Here is a 19,441-nt window from a genome sequence, read left to right on the forward strand (position 1 = left end):
TAATTGTACCTTTGATCACACTAATTTCTAACTTAATGCTTTAAGACTAAAGCAAATGATAACCAGAAAAGCTTGTACATTTTCCTCAGCCATTACAGCCCTCTTAATTCACATCTAACTTTGTATCCTTATTATACATTTCACATTTATTGTAAGTCCAAAATGTTCACTATCAACCTGTAAAATTTAGAACTAAAAATAAATTTATTTTAAACATTTTTATACTATAAATGTGGTATGTATTGTGAAAACACATAAATTTGAGGACATTATCCAATTTTGCAAGTCTAAGTGAGTATATTAGTATTGATGCCACCAAAGCATGGCATAATACATTTTAAAAGTCTTTTTAATATTGTGGTTCACTTTTTATCACTTATAGTCAATTTATATCCTATGTTCATCTAAAGTGATAAAAATATAACATTTAATATATTTTAGAGAAATAAAATTACTATTTATGTGGACTATAGTATACATGGTCTCATAATATAATCTAGAGGTAGTGCCAGATGCATAGATTAATACTCCTTTATATAATTAGTAGTTATATAAAAATATTTTGATTTCTCACAAGATCACTGATTTCTGTATTTAATGTAAGAAAATATTGGAATTTTATATATATATATATATATATGTATATATATTTATATATATATATAAAATATTTTCAATCCTCACCTGAGGATATGCTTTTATTGATTTTTAGAGAAAGGGGAAGAGGGAGGGAAAGAGAGAGAGAGAGCAATGTGAGAGAAACATCAATTATTTGCCTCCTGTACATGCCCCAACCAGAGACTGAACACGCAACCTGGTAAGTGCAGATAGAATATGCAACCTTTTTCGTGTATGAGACAACATTCCAACCAACTGAGCCACCTGGCCAGGACGAAATATATAAAGTTTTTTATGCTGTACATTAATATATAATCACATTTTAATATTGATTTTAATGTATTACAAGTTTATATTTAACTGTTAATGATGTACTGTGTAAATTTCAAGTGAAAATAAAAATATTTAAGTATTTTACTTAAAGGAATTTTAAGGTACATGTAAATAAATAATATAGTAGGAAATATTTTAAAACTCATTACAAAATAAAGATTATGGAAGTTACTTTTTAAACTATTTGAAGGTATTTTCTATAGTATAGTTATATAAGTTGAGTTTGGTATTTACTACAATGAACATATGCTAGTAGATAGCTGAAAAATTCACATGTTCTTGACCACCAGGTGAAGTATTGATATAACTAGGGCTGTTTCTGAATAAGATTTCTATATCCTAGTACAATCTTCTATTACCTAATTTATACCTTTCAGATTTATCATTTGTCATGTTATTTTTGCATATTATTTAATATTCATATTTTATTACAAAATGTAAATATATATAGATATTGTGTAAGGGTGTGTGTGTGTGTGTGTGTGTGTGTGTGTGTGTGAATGCAGGTGCAATGTCAAATCAAAATATGCCAAAATACTTTTATTTTTCATGACATAATTTAGTAATTTATTTTCTTGTAGCTCAAGAATGATCATATAACCTAATAATCAAATTAATTGGAAATATTTCTCTCTTGTAGCTGTCATAAAATGTCAGTCCAGGAAACGGATAGAAAAGGAGTTTCAAGTCACAGTTACTGGTGATTTTATTGGAGAGCATCCTATCTTAAATGTATCAGATTTTGTAGTAATTCCAAAAAAACGTTCATATGCATCTTATGAAGATATCGATGGTAAGAGAACCATAGTCATGTATATAAAACATGATGATAAATAAAACATGTTTCCTTAAATTGCAGGTTGCTGATTACTCAGTTATGTGAAAATCCATGCTAATTTATTTTTCATTTACATTATATCATTAAAATACTACTCAACAAGTGTTCAGTAATATTTGTTTTCTTCACAGTAGCTATCTCCAAAATGATGATAATTATGGTTATTAATGGCTTTATAAGAATAGAGTGTTAAAGTGTTATTATAGGTTTTATCATTAGAGTAACCCTATGAAGCTGGTAGCATGACTATATTTTATTTTACAAGTAATTTGTACAGGGTCATTCAACATAGCAGTGGAAGGCATGGCATATGAATAAAATCTTGACTATTTTTTAAAACATTATTTTAAATTTGAAATAACTTTAGATTTAAAACCTAGATGTGAAATAGTAAGTTCTGAACTGTTCATATTGTGATCAGGCCTAACCTAATTGCTTTTCCTTTTAAAGCCCTGTAGGAATAAAAGAAAATTACAATGGCAAGGCTTTCAAAGAGGTTCCCTAACATAAAGTATAATGTCTGGTGCAGAGTGGTCAATCAATAAGCAAGAGTTGTCTCTACTTTCCCATTATGGTCACACTCTGACCTACCCTGTTTGGTCCTGTGGCTCTTTCTTTTCAGTAGTAGTGTTTACCCATTGCTTTCTAAATAAGACATTACCTTAAAACTTATAAAATTACCAATATTCATCCATTTTTGAACCATAGAAATGTCTGTTTTATATGAAATCACCGATATTTGATTTATTTTTAATGTACAAAAGTGTCTTTTCATGTTATGCAATCTACATAAAATAATCCAGAATTAGCGTGCACCATTAGTCCCCTACTATCTATCATTCCAACCTTTTGTTTCCCTAGGTTGTTAACCTGTTACTCAACCAAGTGGGATCACTTGCTACTTCTGTACAGTTACCATCTACTTTCCCATCATGGTGAATGTCTATGAGATAGTCTGCCCTACCCACCTGCCAACTTTCACTCCTTTCTTGTGGAAACTGCTTCCACTAGCCATATAATTCTTATAATATTTCAATCATATAGTCTTCCCCTGCTCAGAGTGGACATCTAATGGAGGTTGGGCTTGTGAGTCTTCCCTCTCCCCCACATCTTTTGTAGTCAGAACACAGAAAGTCTGTTTCTCTTCATTTGCTGAAGCTGTAATAAGTAAGTGAGTATTTTTTTCTCTGCATGCCTGTTTTGCTCCTCTCTTCATAGGTCTACTTTCTCTGCCTACTCATCAAATTATACACAAGGCTCAGTCATGATCAATTGGTTCTTCCTTTTATTTAAGGATACCCTCAGTAACTTCCAAAAGGTCATTCCAACTGGGATTCTATTATTTGCAAACAAGCATTCAAAGAGTAAATATAGAAGAGGATCTGGAAATAATAAATATTTCTTAAGTGAATTACAAAAATGTTAGAATAATCTCCCACATGCAATCTCACTGTAAGATTTGGAAGGCAGCCCTGGCCAGTTGCTCAGTGGATAGAGCATTGGCCTGCGGACTGAAGGTTCCACGTTTGATTCTGGTCAAGGTTTCAGGCTCAATCCCTGGCCAGGGTGTGTTCAGGAGGCAACCAATTGATGTTTCTCTCTCACATCGGTGTTTCTCTCTCTCTCTCTATCTGTCTCTCCCTCTCCCTTCCACTTTCTCTAAAAATCAATGGAAAAATATCCTTGGGTGACGATTAACAACAACAACAAAAATATTTGGAAGGCAATATTTCAAAAACTAGAGGTGGAATTCTGAAATGAGTATCTATGTTATATGTACCCAGTGTACTTCATAAGATCTTTGGAATTATAAAAATATTAATTCACATTAATGTGCTTTATATTTACTGACTGGTTATTGTGTGAACTGTGTGAGATGAGATAGTAATACTATTATTAGGTTGCATAATAAGATATTTCATTATGTTAATTTATTCCTTATTTATTTTTTCTCTTTGAATTTTGTTTTCTAATTGCAAAAATGCCAACTTAATCACAGGTAATTTAAATTTATTTTAAAAATGAAATAAATTTAAATGAGAAGGGAATTTTCTATTGCAAGCCTAATCAATTACTTCTTATTTTAAAGAACTATCTTTAATAATGAAATAAGACTGATGCAAACCATTTTCATTTAACTCAAAAACATTATAAGTTGGATACAGATTTTGCTTTAGAGACTCATGTAGCATTAGATGAGTCTAATTAGCCGTGACCCTTTAATACAGTTCCTCATGTTGTGGTGACCCCCAACCATAAAATTATTTTTGTTGCTACTTCATAACTGTAATTTTGCTACTGTTATGAATCGTAATGTAAATATCTGTGTTTTCCGATGGTCTTAGGTGACCCTGCTAACGGTTCTCAACCTGTGGGTCGCGAACCACAGGTTGAGAACCGCTGCTGTAGAGCATAAGACCATCGGAAAACACAGATATTTACATTACGATTCATTAGCAGTAGCAAAATTACAGTTATGAAGTAGCAACAAAAATAGTTTTATGGTTGGGGGTCACCACAACATAAGGAACTGTATTAAAGGGTCGCAGCATTAGAAAGGTTGAGAACCACTGCATTAGAGGAATGTAGGGAATAGAATCTTTAAATAAATGATACCCTGTCAGCTTTCTTTTCTTCAACCAATAACCAATACTGAAAGAGAATTCTCATTATTTATTCAGATCAGGGATAAAAATATTAGTGTAGATTAACCTGAGTTTAAATGTGTAACTCAACTGCTGATTTGCAGTGATAAATAATTATTTTATTAAAATCGACCATCATTTTAATAAGCAGACAACTTATAGTAACCATACTCCAGTGAATATCCAGTCCCTTTCTGAAGTGAAATCATTGTTTTGTGTGTCATCTGCTATGCTTAAGTGAATATTAACAGTTGAGTGTTCTGTTTATTTCTGTTTTAAATCTATTCTGTGGAAGACACAATGTTGATGCTTTATGACATTAAGTAAAAAAGAAGGTAAAGAAATCCTTGTATATAGGAACTATTTTAATAACATCTCACTAAATTGCTTAAGTTGTACTCTTCTCAGGTTGCAAGCTAAAGAAATTATAATTCTGATAATAGAAATTGATTAAATCTTATTCCCTGGAAAATTCTACTTCCTTCAAGATAAACAAGGTCTATAAGGAAGCTTCAAACAACATCATTTTGGGAGGTTTGAAATGCATATTATATGAAGAAAACAGTCTCCCAAATAGCTCTTCAAAATACACCTTTTGATATGGCTCATAATTTCACTGTTTTAGTACTTTTCATGATGAAAAATAACTATATGGAAAATAACTATTTGGAAGGTTTGCAGGCTTCTCTCTTCCCATCATTTCATCTACACTAGCTTTTTCTCTGCTCAATACCAACAAACTCAAGAAGCTCATATATTTATTTATTGGCTAAAGACATTTTAATGTGTAAATCTTTATGTTCTGAAACTTGTCTTGCTATCCAGAAGTAGAGTTTTTTCAATCTTCTCTCAACTTTAATGTGTTGTTGTTTTTTTTTTTGTATTAATGGGACCTGAATATTTGATAAATCAGCTGACCTCTCTCTTGTCCTGGTTCCTTAAAACCATCTGGTAATAACTTGATTCCTTTCCCTGCCTTTATTCCAAAGTTGTAACCAACTTGCCTGACTGTATATCTCCCTATTTTTCTTTCCATTCTTACCTATATTTTTATGAAGGGACAAGTCTGACCAAAAAGTTTGAAAACTCTTTTAGTTTTTAGTATATGCAAAGGCAAGCCAGCTGTTTTTCCCTGTGTGGATAATTCAATTATAGTCTACTTAACAAATAATGTCCAACAGAGTCTTGTTCATGCCATTTTGTACTTCCTAATGCCTCTTAAATCCCTTGTAGTGGAAATTAAAGCACTTCACTCTGTGGCTTGGATTGTAATGGAGTTTTCAGTGTGATCATTGAATGCATCCTGTATTCCCTCATCCGAGTTTACTGAGAAGTACATGTAGAATTATGGCAGATAGAGATCAAAAGATTGCCTTTATTATAAAGGTGGACTGGAAAGTGACTTGGTACTATGGACTCATTTGGTGGAACGCGCCTTCCACCAAAATTGAGTGCGTTCACCCTGAGGTGCCCAATTGTAAACTCTCTTTAGGAACAACCTACTCCTGAAGGAGGAGGAGAAAGTGTGCATCCTGGATTCAAGACATTGAGAAAGGAAGAGAAATGTTTGCTTACCTCATGTTCCATTCCTTCACCCTAATTCACTGATGAAATATGTTGTTTTTCCTCTCATGGCAAGTCATAAGGGAGGAAGCAAATTGATGCAGTTTTTTCCCCTCCTAAATTTTTCCTTCTTGTGCGTAAATAAGCCCCTCTATGTAAACATGGTAAGTAGGAGATAAGAATCCCCCACTCCCTTTCCATCCTTCTTTTACCTTAATTGTATTTCCCAGAGATTCCAATAAAACTATCAAGTCTCATTAAGTGAAAATGCCAGGATTTCTCTGCTCTCTATCCCCACTCCTCACACACACACCATTGAGTTAACCAGGATTGATCATTTTCATATCTCTTCATTCAACAACAATCCATGAGCATATTTGCTGCCAGATAGTATGCTGAGCCCCAGGGATGCCAAAATGAACAAGACACAGACTTGGAATTCAAAGAACATTATTCCAACATATTGGATTTATGTGCCTATATTACTGGTAAAGCTCTACTGGGATATTATTATACTTCGATTTTTAGACTGTATTTTGCAATGCCACTTCATAACATTGCAGATTATTCTCTCTGAGCAGAATTTCCCTTTTAATTGTATTTATTCCTAAGTGGCTTTTGGTCCATGCGTTCTTTGTGTCTCTCTGGGGAGTAGTTTAGTGACTTTCTCTATGGGACTTTTTCTGTGAGAGTGGTTTTACCATTTAATGGCACATCAAATTCATGCCTCTTCCTTTTATTTCCCAGGTGTTCTGCATCTTGTAGCTATTTTTCTTTGCTTAATCTGCTGTCTTTGTGTGTGTGTGTGTGTGATTTACTGGTTTTTGTGTTACACTGGCCTCTTTTAACCCTAGGCCAGTCATCATGCTGTATGTCTTTTGCATGTCATACATAAACAGTATGGGGTTTGGTCTGTAATCATAAAAAGGCCCTGAGAAACCTGGCATCGGTCCTCCATGATCCCACATTAGCCTCTAGACTTGATCCTTTGCTCTGATTCTCTCTATTTTACTTTTCTCTTCTCAACTCACTCCATTAAGGCTTCTGTCGTAACTACTCTTAGAGCAAGGTGGCCATCACTTTTGTGAACCCAAGGATCACTTTTATCTTATATACTAGAGATAGATTGGCGGACATGCCGATTGTGGACCAGGTCAATTCATGGTTCTCTGACCTCTCTTCCATGACCCAAGTGCAACAAACTCCTTGATTTGGAATTTTAGCTCCTTTCATGAATGTAGAGAGTATACATATAATAGATGTTTATGCTTCTCTTCTATATGCCAGTCCTAACTTTAAGATATTTTTCACATGTACCTAAAAAAACCCTGTTGTCACTTTCCTCTAGTAACCTACTGGTTAAGAAAATATAGTTAACCATATTGTCTATAATACATATTGTCTATAAAACATGAAGAACTTTCTCTTTTAGCAAAATAAACCAGAACTTGAAACTCTTGCTTTAATAGATTGGGATACTATTTTAATATTGTTTAAACTTTTAAAAAAAATCTTTATTTTTTTTTAATTTTCTTTATTGTCTAAAGTTTTACATATGTTTCCTTTTTCCCTGCTTGACTCCCCCCCCAGCCATTCCCAGCCGGGAAAGCCCCCACCGCCCCAGTGTCTGTGTCCATTGGTTATGCTCATATGCATGCATACAAGTCCTTTGGTTGCTCTCTAACCCCCCCTTCCTCTACCATTTGTCTCTGGATCCATTTTTGTTCATCAAATTATATTGATCATTATATCCCACATGAGTGAGATCATGTTATATTTATCTTTCTCCGACTGGATTATTACGCTTAGCATAATGCTTTCCAGTTCCATCCATGCTGTTGCAAATGGTAAAAGTTCCTTATTTTTAAAATTTCTTTATTGATTACAGTGTTACATATGTATCCTATTCCCCCATTACCCCCTTATCCCCCCCTCATGCCCTCACCCCCCCTGTTGTCTGTGTCCATTGGTTAGGCTTATATGCATGCATATAAGCCTTTTGGTTGATCAATCCCCTGTACCCCCACCCTCCCCTACCTTCCCTCTGAGGTTTAATGGTCTGATCGATGTTTCTCTGTCTCTGGATCTATTGTTGTTCATCAGTTTATGTTGTTCATTATATTCCATAAATGAGTGAGAAGATATTTATCTTTCTCTGCCTGGCTTATTTCACTTAGCATAATGCTCTCCAGTTCCATCCATGCTGTTGCAAATGGTAAGAACTCCTTTTTTACTGCAGCGTAGTATTCCGTTGTGTAGATGTACCACTGTTTTTCTTTTTTTTAATTTAATAAATCTTTATTGTTCAGATTATTATAATTGTTCCTCTTTCCCCCCCCATAGCTCCCCTCCACCCTGTTCCCACTCCACCCTCTGCCCTTACCTCCCCCCACTTTCCTCATCCATAGGTGTACAATTTTTGTCCAGTCTCTTCCTGCACCCCCCACACCCCTTCCCCCCTGAGAATTGTCAGTCCACTCCCTTTCTGTGCCCCTGATTCTATTATATTCACCAGTTTATTCTGTTCATCAGATTTTTTATTCACTTGATTTTTAGATTCACTTGTTGATAGATATGTATTTGTTGTTCATAATTTTTATCTTTACACTTTTCTTCTTCTTCCTCTTCTTAAAGAATACCTTTCAGCATTTCATATAATACTGGTTTGGTGGTGATGAACTCCTTTAGCATTTTCTTATCTGTGAAGCTCTTTATCTGCCCTTCAATTCTGAATGATAGCTTTGCTGGGTAGAGTAATCTTGGTTGTAGGTTCTTGCTATTCATCACTTTGAATATTTCTTGCCACTCCTGTCTGGCCTGCATAGTTTCTGTTGAGAAATCAGCTGACAATCGTATGGGTGCTCCCTTGTAGGTAAGTCACTGTTTTTCTCTTGCTGCTTTTAATATTCTCTCTTTGTCTTTTGCTCTTGGCATTTTAATTATGATGTGTCTTGGTGTGGTCCTCTTTGGATTCCTCTTGTTTGGGGTTCTGTGCGCTTCCTGGACTTGTAAGTCTATTTCTTTCACCAGGTGGGGGAAGTTTTCAGTCATTATTTCTTCAAATAGGTTTTCAGTATCTTGCTCTCTCTCTTCTTCTGGCACCCCCATAATTCTAATGTTGGTGTGCTTGAAGTTGTCCCAGAGGCTCCTTACACTGTCTTTATATTTTTGGATTCTTTTTGCTTTATGCTTTTCCGGTTGGGTGTTTTTTGCTTCTTTGTATTTCAAATCTTTGACTTGATTCTTGCGATCTTCTAGTCTGCTGTTGGATCTCTGTATATTATTCTTCATTTCAGTCAGTATATGCTTAATTTCTAGTTGGTCCTTTTTCATATCCTCGAGGGTCTCACTAAATTTATCGGCCTTTTCTAGAAAATTCTTGAAAAACCTTATAACCGTGGTTTTGAACTCTATATCCAGTCGTTTGCTTTCCTCCATTTCTTTCATTTGTGATCTGTTTCTTTGTCTCTGCATTTTCACTGCTACCCTGAGTTGGTAGAGTAGCTTTGTGTGCTAGGTGTCCTATAGGGCCCAGTGGCTCAGCCTCCCCACTTATCTGAGGTGGACACTCTTGGTGCACCCCTTTGTGGACTGTGTGCACAGCCTTGTTGTAGTTAAGCCTTGATTGTTGTTGGTATCACTAGGAGGAATTGACCTCCAGGCCGATTGGCTGTGAGGATCAGCTGTGTCTACACTGGGAGAACTTCTGTGCTGGAGACACCCTTATGAGACAAGACTTGAAAAATTGCAAAAGCCTCTGTGCTCAGATTGGATGGGGCGGAGTCTCAGGGTGGAGCAGAGAGCTGTGGCTTCCCATCATTTCTGCCCTATGAGGCCCCTGGGTCTCAGTGTCCCTCGGTAATCACTGCAAGCACCGCTGAGAGAAAGCCGCCCTCGAGTTTCGCCCGCTGCCAGACAGTCCACTTTCTCCCCAAATGAGTCTGGGTTCCCAGAGTCTCGCCCGGAACTGGAGTTCAGCACAGTCGGGAGCTTCTGTCTCCCTCCCACTTGAGAAAGCCAGCTGCATACTCAGCAGTCAGTCCTCTCTGAGGGCACGCACCTCCAGACCTCTGCCTTTCGCAGTTCCCCTGAGTCTCAGTGTGCTTTTCCCTTTTCCTGACAGTCCAGATTCCGCCCCCCCACCCCAATGAATCTGGTTTCCCAGAGTCTTGCCCGGAACTGGAGTTCAGTGCAGTCAGGAGCTTCTGTCTCCCTCATGCTTGAGAAAGCCAGCCACACACTCAGTCGCCAGTCCTTGTGTCTCTGTACCTCAGCCTTTTGCAGCACCTCTGAGTCTCAATGTGCTTTTCTCTTTCCTTCTAGTTGTAGAATTTCCACTCAGCCAGCTTTCCTGTGGTTCTGGATGGTGTCCATTTTGTCTTTTAGTTGTAGTTTTGAAATTGTTGTGCGAGGCAGCAGTTTAGGTGTTTACCTATGCCACCATCTTGGTTTTCCTCTGTACCACAGTTTTTAAATCCACTCAACTGCTGATGGGCACTTAGGCTGTTTCCAAATCTTAGCTATGGTGAATTTTGCTGCTATGGACATAGGGGTGCATATGTCCTTTCTAATTGGTGTTTCTAGTTTCTTGAGATATATTCCTAGAAGTGGGATTACTGGGTCAAATGGGAGTTCCATTTTTACTTTTTTGAGAAAACTCCATACTGTTCTCCAAGTGGCTGCACCAGTCTGCATTCCCACCAGCAGTGCACAAGGGTTCCTTTTTCTATGCATCCTCGCTAGCACTTGTGTGTGGATTTGTTGATGAAAGCCAATCTGACAGGTGGGAGGAGGTACCTCATTGTCGTTTTGATTTGCATCTCCCAGATGATTAGTGACTTTGAGCATGTTTTCATATGCCTCTTGGCCTTCCTTCTGTCTTCTTTTGAAAAGTATCTATTTAGCTCCTTTGCCCATTTTTTGATTGAGTTGTTTATCTTCCTTTTGTTAAGTTGTATGAGTTCCCTGTAAATGATGGTGATTAAGCCCTTATCAGAGATAACATTGGCTAATATGTTCTCCCATACAGTGGGCTTTCTTGTTGTTTTGTTGATGGTTTCTTTTGCTGTGAAAAAGCTTTTTATTTTGATGTAGTCCCATTTGTTTATTTTCTCTTTAGTTTCCATTGCCCTAGGAGCGGTATCAGTGAAGAAATTGCTTTGGCATATGTCTGAGATTTTGCTGCCTATGGCTTCTCCTAATATTTTTATGGTTTCCCGTCTTATGTTTAAGTCCTTTATCCATTTTGAGTTTATTTTTGTGTATGGTGTAAGTTGGTGGTCTGGTTTCATTTTTTTGCATGTATCTGTCCAATTTTCCCAACACCATTTATTGAAGAGACTGTCTTGACTCCATTGTAGGTTCATGCCTTCTTTGTCGAATATTAATTGAGCATAGTGGCTTGGGTCGATTTCTGGGTTCTCTATTTTATTCCATTGATCTATATGTCTGTTCTTGTGCCAGTACCAGGCTGTTTTGAGAACAGTGGCTTTCTAATACAGCTTGATATCTGGTATTGAGATCCCACCTACTTTGTTCTTCTTTCTCAGAATTGCTGCAGCTATTCGGGGTCTTTTTTTATTCCAGATAAATTTTTGGAAATTTCGTTCTAGGTTTGTGAAATATGCCGTTGGCATTTTAATGGGTAGTGCATTGAATCTATAGATTGCTTTGGGTAGTATGGACATTTTAATGATGTTTATTCTACCAATGCATGAACACGGTATGTTCTTCCATCTGTTTATATCTTCCTCAATCCTTCTTTATTATAGCGGCATAGTATTCCATTGTGTAGATGTACCACAGTTTTTTAATCCACTCATCTGCTGATGGGCACTTGGGCTGTTTCCAAATCTTAGCTATTATAAATTGTGCTGCTGTGAACATAGGGGTGCATATATCCTTTCTTATTGGTGTTTCTGGTTTCTTGGGATATATTCCTAGAAGTGGGATTACTGGATCAAATGGGAGTTCCATACTGTCTTCCACAGTGGCTGCACCAGTCTGCATTCCCACCAGCAGTGAAGGAGTGTTCCTTTTTCTCCACATCCTCACCAGCACTTGTCATTTTTGATTTGTTGGTGATAGCCATTCTGACAGGTGTGAGGAGGTACCTCATTGTTGTTTTTATTTGCAACTCTTGGATGATTAGTGACTTTGAGCCTGTTTTCATATGTCTCTCAGCCTTCTGTATGTCCTTTCTCAAAAAGTGTCTATTTAGGTCCTTTGCTCATTTTTTTTATCAGATCATTTATCTTCATTTTGTTAAGTTGTATGAGTTCTCTGTAAATGTTGGAGATTAAACCCTTATCGGAGATAACCTTGGCAAATATGTTTCCCATGCAGTGGGCTTTCTTGTTGTTTTCAAGCAGGGGTCCTCAAACTTTTTAAACAGGGGGCCAGTTCACTGTCCCTCAGACTGTTGGAGGGCCAGACTATAGTTTAAAAAAAAAACTTGTGGCCCGTGGGCCGTAGTTTGAAGACTCCTGCATGTTGATGGTTTCTTTTCCTGTGCAGAAGCTTTTTATTTTTATGTAATCTCATTTCTTTATTTTCTCCTTAGTCTCCATTGCCCTAGGAGCTGTGTCAGTAAAGATATTGCTGCAACATATGACTCCTATTTTGCTGCCTATGGAGTCTTGTAGGATTTTTATGGTTTCCCGTCTTACATTTAAGTCCTTTAGCCATTTTGAGTTTGTTTTTGTGTATGGTGTAAGTTGGTGATCTAGTTTCATTTTTGCATGTATCTGACCAAATTTCCCAGCACCATTTATTGAAGAGACTGTCTTGACTCCATTGTATGTTCTTGCCTCCTTTGTCGAATATTAATTGAGCATAATGGCTTGGGTCAATTTCTGGGTTCTCTCTTCTGTTCCATTGTTATACATGTCTGTTCTTGTGCCAGTACCAGAGAGATTTGGGAACCGTGGCTTGGTAATATAGCTTGGTATCTGGTATTGTGATCCCTCCAACTTTGTCTTCTTTCTTAGGATTGCTGTGGCCATTCAAGGTCTTTTTTTATTCCAGATGAATTTTTGAATAGTTTGTTCTAGAACTTTGAAGTATGCCATCGGTACTTCAATGTGGATTGCATTGAATCTGTAGATTGCTTTGGGTAGTATGGAAATTTTATTGATGTTGATTTTACCAATCCATGAACATGGCATGTTCTTTCATTTGATTATGTTTTCCTCTATCTCTTTTTTCAATATCCTGCATTTTTCTGAGTACAGGTCTTTTACCTCCTCAGTTAAGTTTATTCCTAGGTATCTTAATTTTTTTGTTGCAATGGTAAATGGGATTGTTTTTTTCATTTCGTTTTCTGTGAGTTCATTATTGGTGCATAGAAATTCCATAGATTTCTGGGTGTCAATTTTGTATCTTGCTGCATTGCCAAATTCATTTAGTAGGTCTAGTCGTTTTTTGATGGAGACTTTAGGGTTTTCTATGTATAGTATTATGTCATCTGTGAATAAGGACAGTTTTACTTCTTTTTTTTTAAATTTGGGTGCTTTTATTTCTTCTTCTTGTCTGATTGCTATGGCTAGCACTTCCAGTACTATGTCGAACAGGAGTGGTGAAAGTTAGCATCCCTGTCTTGTTCCTGTTCTCAGGGGATATGAGTTTAGTTTTTGCCCATTGAGTATGATGTTGGCTGTGGGTTTGTCATTAAGGATTTTATTATGTTGAGGTATGATCCCCCTAGTCCAGCCGTGGGCAAACTATGGCCTGCGGGCCGGATCCGGCCCGTTCGGCTGTTCTATCTGGCCCGCAGAGCCGAAAGAGCAGAGGGTTCTCTTGCTCTCCCCTCCGCTCCTTTACTTTGAATTTATATTAGTTCACACAAACACTCCATCCATGCTTTTGTTCCGGCCCTCCGGTCCAGTTTAAGAACCCATTGTGGCCCTCGAGTCAAAAAGTTTGCCCACCCCTGCTCTAGTCCCACGTTGCTGATAGTTTTTATCAAGAAAGATGTTGGATTTTGTCAAATTCTTTTTCTGCATAGATTGATATGATTATGTGATTTTTGTCTCTCATTTTGTTTATGTAATATATCATGTTTATTCATTTGTGAATATAGTACCAGCCTTACATCCCCAGAATAAATCCCACTTTGTTATGGGGTATGAATTTTTAATGTATTGCTGAATCCGATTTGCTAGAATTTTGTTGAGGATTTTAACATCTATGTTCACCAATGATATTGGCCTGTACTCTTTTTTTTCTGGTGTCTTTATCTGATTTTGTAATTAGGGTAATGCTGGCTTCATAGAAAGAGCTTGGAAGTGTTGCTTCCTCTTGAATATTTTGGAACTTTCTGAGGAGGATAGGTTTTAGTTCTTCTTTGAAAGCATGGTAGAACTCACCTGTAAAGCCAACCAGACCAGGGCTTTTTTTTGCTGGAAGATTTTTGATCACTGCTTCAATTTCTTCGGTAGTTATTGGCATCTTCAGGTTTTTTGATTCTTCCTGATTGAGTTTTGGCAGCTTGTATTTTTCTAAGAATATGTCCTTTTCATCTAGGTTGTCTGTTTTGTTGGAATAGAGTTGTTCATGTTATTTTTTCATAATCGTTTGTATTTCTGTGGGATTGGTTGTTACTTCACCTCTTTCATTTCTGATTTTGTTTATTTGGGTCCTCTTTCTTTGGTTCTTGGTGAGCCGGGCTAGAGTTTCATTAGTCTTGTTTATCTTTTCAAAGAATCAGCTCTTGGTTTTGTTAATGTTTTGTATTTTTTTTGTCTCTATGTTGTTTATTTCCGCTCAGATCTTTATTATTTCCTTCCTTCTGCTTACACTGGGCTTTTCTTGTTGCTCTTTTTCTAACTCTTTGAGTTGTAGGGTTAGATAATTTATTACCATTTTTTCTTGTTTTTTGAGGTAGGCCTGTAGAGCTATGAACTTCCCTCTCAAGCCTGATTTCACTGTGTCCCATACATTTTGGATTTTTGTGTTTTCATTGTGGTTTGTTGCCCTGATGCTTTTTATTTTGTCTTTGATCTCTTTGATAACCCACTCAATGTATAATAGCATGCTATTTAGCCTCCAGGTGTTTGATTTTTTAAATTGTTTTTATTGTACTTGATTTCTAATTTTATGCCATTGTGATCTGAGAAGATGCTTGATATGATTTCTGTCTTCTTGAATTTGAAGAGACTTTGCCTGTGTCCCAATATGTAGTCTATCTTTGAAAATGACACATGTGTCCTTTAGAAGAATGTATATTCTGTGGCTTTGGGGTGAAATGTTCTGAAGATGTCAATTAATTTAATCTAATATAGTGAGTCATTTAGGATTGGTGTTTCTTTGCTAATTATTTGTTTAGAGGATTTATCCAGTCGTGTAAGTGGGGTATTAAAGTCCCCTACTATGACTGTATTGCTGTCATTCTCTCCCTTGATATCCTCCAGAAGTTTTTATGTATTTAGGTGCTCCTGTATTGCGTGTATATATGTTTACCTGAATTATACCTTCTTGTTGAATTGCTCCCTTTAGTATTATGAAGTGGCCTTCCTTATCTCTTGTTATGGCCTTCACTTTGAGGTCTAATTTGTCATATATAAGTATTGCTACCCCCACTTTATTTTCATTTTCATTCGCCTGAAATACCTTTTTCTATTCCTTCACCATCAGTCTGTGTGAGTCCTTTGTCCTGAGGTGGGTCTCCTGTAGATAGCAGATATATGGGTCATGTTTTCTTTTCCACTCAGCTACCCTATGTCTTTTGATTGGGGCATTTAATCCATCTACATTTAAAGTTATTATTGATAGGTACTTGTCACCATTTTATTCTTTATGCCCATTTTCCTTCTTCTCTTCCTATTTCTTCTTTTTACAGCAGTCCCTTTAGCATTTCTTGCATTGCTGGTTTGGTGGTAATAAACTCCCTTAGTCTTTTTTAGTCTGTGAAGCTCCTGATTTCAACCTCAAATTTGATTGATAGCCTTGCTGGGTTTAGTATTATTGGATTTAGACCTTTGCTTTGTATGACTTTGTATATTTCATTCCATTCCTTTCTGGCCTGATGTGTTTCTATTGAGAAATCAGTTTATTGTCTGATGGGAGATCCCTTGTAGGTAACTTTCTGTCTCTTTCTGGCAGCCTTTAAGATTCTTACTTTGTCATTGGTGTTTGCCAATTTAATTATAATGTGCCTTGGCATCAGTCCTTTGCAGTTCATTTTGTTTGGGACTCTGAGAGTTTCTTGGATTTGTGTGATTTTTTTTCCTTCCCTATATCAGGGAAGTTTTCTGTCATTATTTCTTCAAACAGGTTTTATATTCCTTGCTCAGTTTTCTTTCCTAAGGGACCCCTATTATGTGGATGTTATTTCATTTTGTGTTGTCCCAAAGTTCCCTTAGGCTCTCCTGTTTTTTTAAGTTTTCTTTCCAGTTGCTGCTCTGCTTGGGTATTTTTTCCTACCTTGTCTTCTAGCTCTCTAAGGTGGTCCTCCACTTCTTCTAGTCTACTGTTGATGCTTCCTATTTTGTTCTTTATTGCAGTAATGTAATTTTTCATTTCTTCTTGCTTCTTTTTTTCCCTCTTCTTTCTTACACATATTGTGGAATTTGTCTTCCATCCTTTTCAGAGTCCTTATGATGATTGCTCTGAATTCTTTCTCTGACATATCGCTTGCCTCTATTTCAGTTACTTCCTTTTCCAGTGATTCTTCCTTTTCTTTCGAATGGGTGCTGTTTCTTTGTCTCCCCATGTTTGCTCCTCTCATTGTGTCTGGTCATGTAGCTCTCTCTCTCCTGAGTTGACTTAAAGGCACAAAATACAACACGACAAGACACAACACACAGAGCACTAAACACAAATGTATTCACAATACCAGTAACCCCAAATAAAGGTAACCACCAGAGAAAAGAGTATTGGGGGAGAGAAAAGAGTGCAAAAATGATACTGAGAAAAGCAAAAATTGTAAGAAAGATAAAAAAGAGATTGAAAAAAAGAAGGGGAACAAATATATGTATATGGGGAAAAAACTCCAAAAAAAAAAAACAATAGCTAATCCAAAAAATGCAAACACAAACACTCTGAGATGAATGCAAACAACAAACAACAACTAATCCAAAAAAATGCAAACAACAAACACCCAGCTGAGTTTGAGGAAGCAGAGCTCTCTCTAGGTGATCTCTGACCTTTCCGTCCATGGATTACCTCACCAGCTGTGTTTAATTTGCCAATTCGGGGTGGATGTTGTTTGATTCAGCTGTTCCTTCTATCTGCTCTGTAAGAAGGCACAGGGCCTATCTGTGTATTTGGTGCCGCTTTGTCTCCCCCTGAACAAACTTTTTATGTACCCGCGGCTGGGGAGGCTGGAGTGTCAGTGTTCATGAGTTTGCAGCTGATGCAGCTGGTCCCTGGGTGATGTGGTTGTAGGGTCCCAGGAGGTATCCGAGGTCTCCCTGGTTGAAGGTAAGGCTGGTAGTCCAATCACAGCTGCTCTCCTCTTCAAGTTGGTGCAGTCTCTGCCGCAGAGCTGGCCACTCCGGGAGAGATTTCAGCAGTAGTAGAGGCTGCCCAGCCAGGGGACCCTGGTCTACCAGTCCCTAATAGTCCTGTGGAATATAGCTGTCCATCACTCACAAATACAGACACTACCCACATGTCCACGCACTCTCCTTTCGCTCTCTCACACACTATCTTGCAGGCTGCTATCCCATCAACCGCCATCTTGGATCTCCCCAAAATCTTTATTGTTGAAAGTATTACATAGATCCTCTTTTTTCCCCCCATTAACTTCTTACAGCCCATTCCCCCACCCCAGGCCCTGACCATCCCATTGTCTGTGTCCATGAGTTATGCATATATGCATACAAGTTCATTGGTTTATCTCTTTCCACCCACCCTCCCCTGCCTTCCCTCTGACGTTCAACATTCTGTTCATGCTTCATGTCTCTGGGTCTCTTTTTGATCATCAGTTTATTTGGTTCATTAGATTCCACATATGAGTGAGATCATGTGGTACTTATCTTTCTCTGACTAGCTTATGTATTATTTAAGCTTAATTCAAATCTTTATAAATTATGTCTATAAGCTTTTAATACATTTATTATGTAGAGCATGTCATACTATTTGTACTTCACAATAAATATTGACTATTCATTTCCATTTGGCTATTTCTTATTTTATAAATCTGAATTTAAAAGATTTAAGGATGGTGAGAATTAACTTTGGTAATAATTTTTTATATTAATTCATTTATTCACCTTTTAACAAAAACATCTTTAGGACTATTATGTACCTGGTAATACACTTGGTATTATGAAACCAAAGCTCAATAACATCTACCCTCTCCCTCCTTCTAAATATCTCTGCATCATTAGTGTTGACATGTAACTGATATCCAATCTATTCATATTTAATTAAATTGAAATGCATTTTAATCTTGATTTTCCTAGGTATACCTGTAAAACGTGAATTTGAATATGAAATTCTATATGAATCTGATGAAGTAAGAGTTGACTTACAGCCCTCTGTGGCTATATATTTGATGAAGAGATCTTACAATATCAAGACTCAAATGATAACATTGGACTTCAACCTGATATTTTCACCAAAGAAACCAATGAAGTAAACCTGCTTTTATCCATTTTTTCTTTAAACAATATTACTACTATTTTAAACTAATATTTATTATTCTTTCCGTTTTTCTATATTTGGATTACATTACTTCTTTGATGCTGTTGAGGCAAATATTTTGGGTTATATTATTTTTGTAGCTGTCAAGCTATGAAAAGTGTTTGATGAGAAATGAGTCCAAATGATTAGAAATCTAAGATTTCCTTCCGGAATTGTGACCTCCCTAAGTTCATTAAGGTATTATATTAACAACAACAACAAAAAAAAACAGTCTGCTTTGCAAAATTAAGAAGGTGAAAGGGAATATAATCAATAATATTGTGATAGCTTTGCATGGTGACAGATGGTTATTAGACTTAGGGTGATGATCACATTATAAGGTTTAGAAATGTGGAATCACAAATGTTGTACACCTGAAAGAGATCTAATAGTGTGTGCCAACTATATTTTAGTAAAACATTATTTTAATGAAAAAAAGAAATACTGATTTGGCACTATACATTGCTGACATGATGTTTCTTGATACTTCTCAGAACCAGTTCAAATTATGAAAATCCTAAACTTGTAACTATTTTCTCTCTTTCCGTATCCAGCGCGGAAAGAGAGCGGGTCCAATTCCTGAGTAGAGGCGGCTGGGGATTGAGAAATAAAAGAAAGAGACAAGACACAGAGACAGAAAGAAAAGCTGGGGCCAGGGGGACCGCTGCCCTCTTCTGATAGAGAGACAGTGACCTAGAGCTGATGCAGTGTGTTTATTTATACCCCCAAATACCAGGAAGTTTCACCAAAAGGTCAAGACAAAGGAGATTATTTGCATTCTTGAGTAGGCTCTGAGCATTCCTGGTGCTAGGCTGGA

The 19,441-nt window shown here is 36.8% G+C and overlaps 1 protein-coding gene across 1 annotated transcript in view; it reads left to right on the forward strand.

The window, feature by feature from the left end:
* CFAP47 (cilia and flagella associated protein 47) overlaps nucleotides 1-19,441 on the forward strand; it is a gene marked incomplete at both ends in the record, with an annotated part of 517,322 nt that overhangs the window by 481,332 nt on the left and 16,549 nt on the right. Inside the window, 2 exons of the mRNA XM_080652339.1 lie at nucleotides 1,592-1,744; nucleotides 18,405-18,576. Of these exons, the coding sequence (XP_080508465.1) occupies nucleotides 1,592-1,744; nucleotides 18,405-18,576 (325 nt within the window). The remainder of the gene's footprint in view (nucleotides 1-1,591; nucleotides 1,745-18,404; nucleotides 18,577-19,441) is intronic.

The sequence above is a fragment of the Plecotus auritus genome (assembly GCF_963455305.1).
Source record: "Plecotus auritus genome assembly, chromosome: X".
Lineage (NCBI taxonomy): Eukaryota > Metazoa > Chordata > Mammalia > Chiroptera > Vespertilionidae > Plecotus > Plecotus auritus.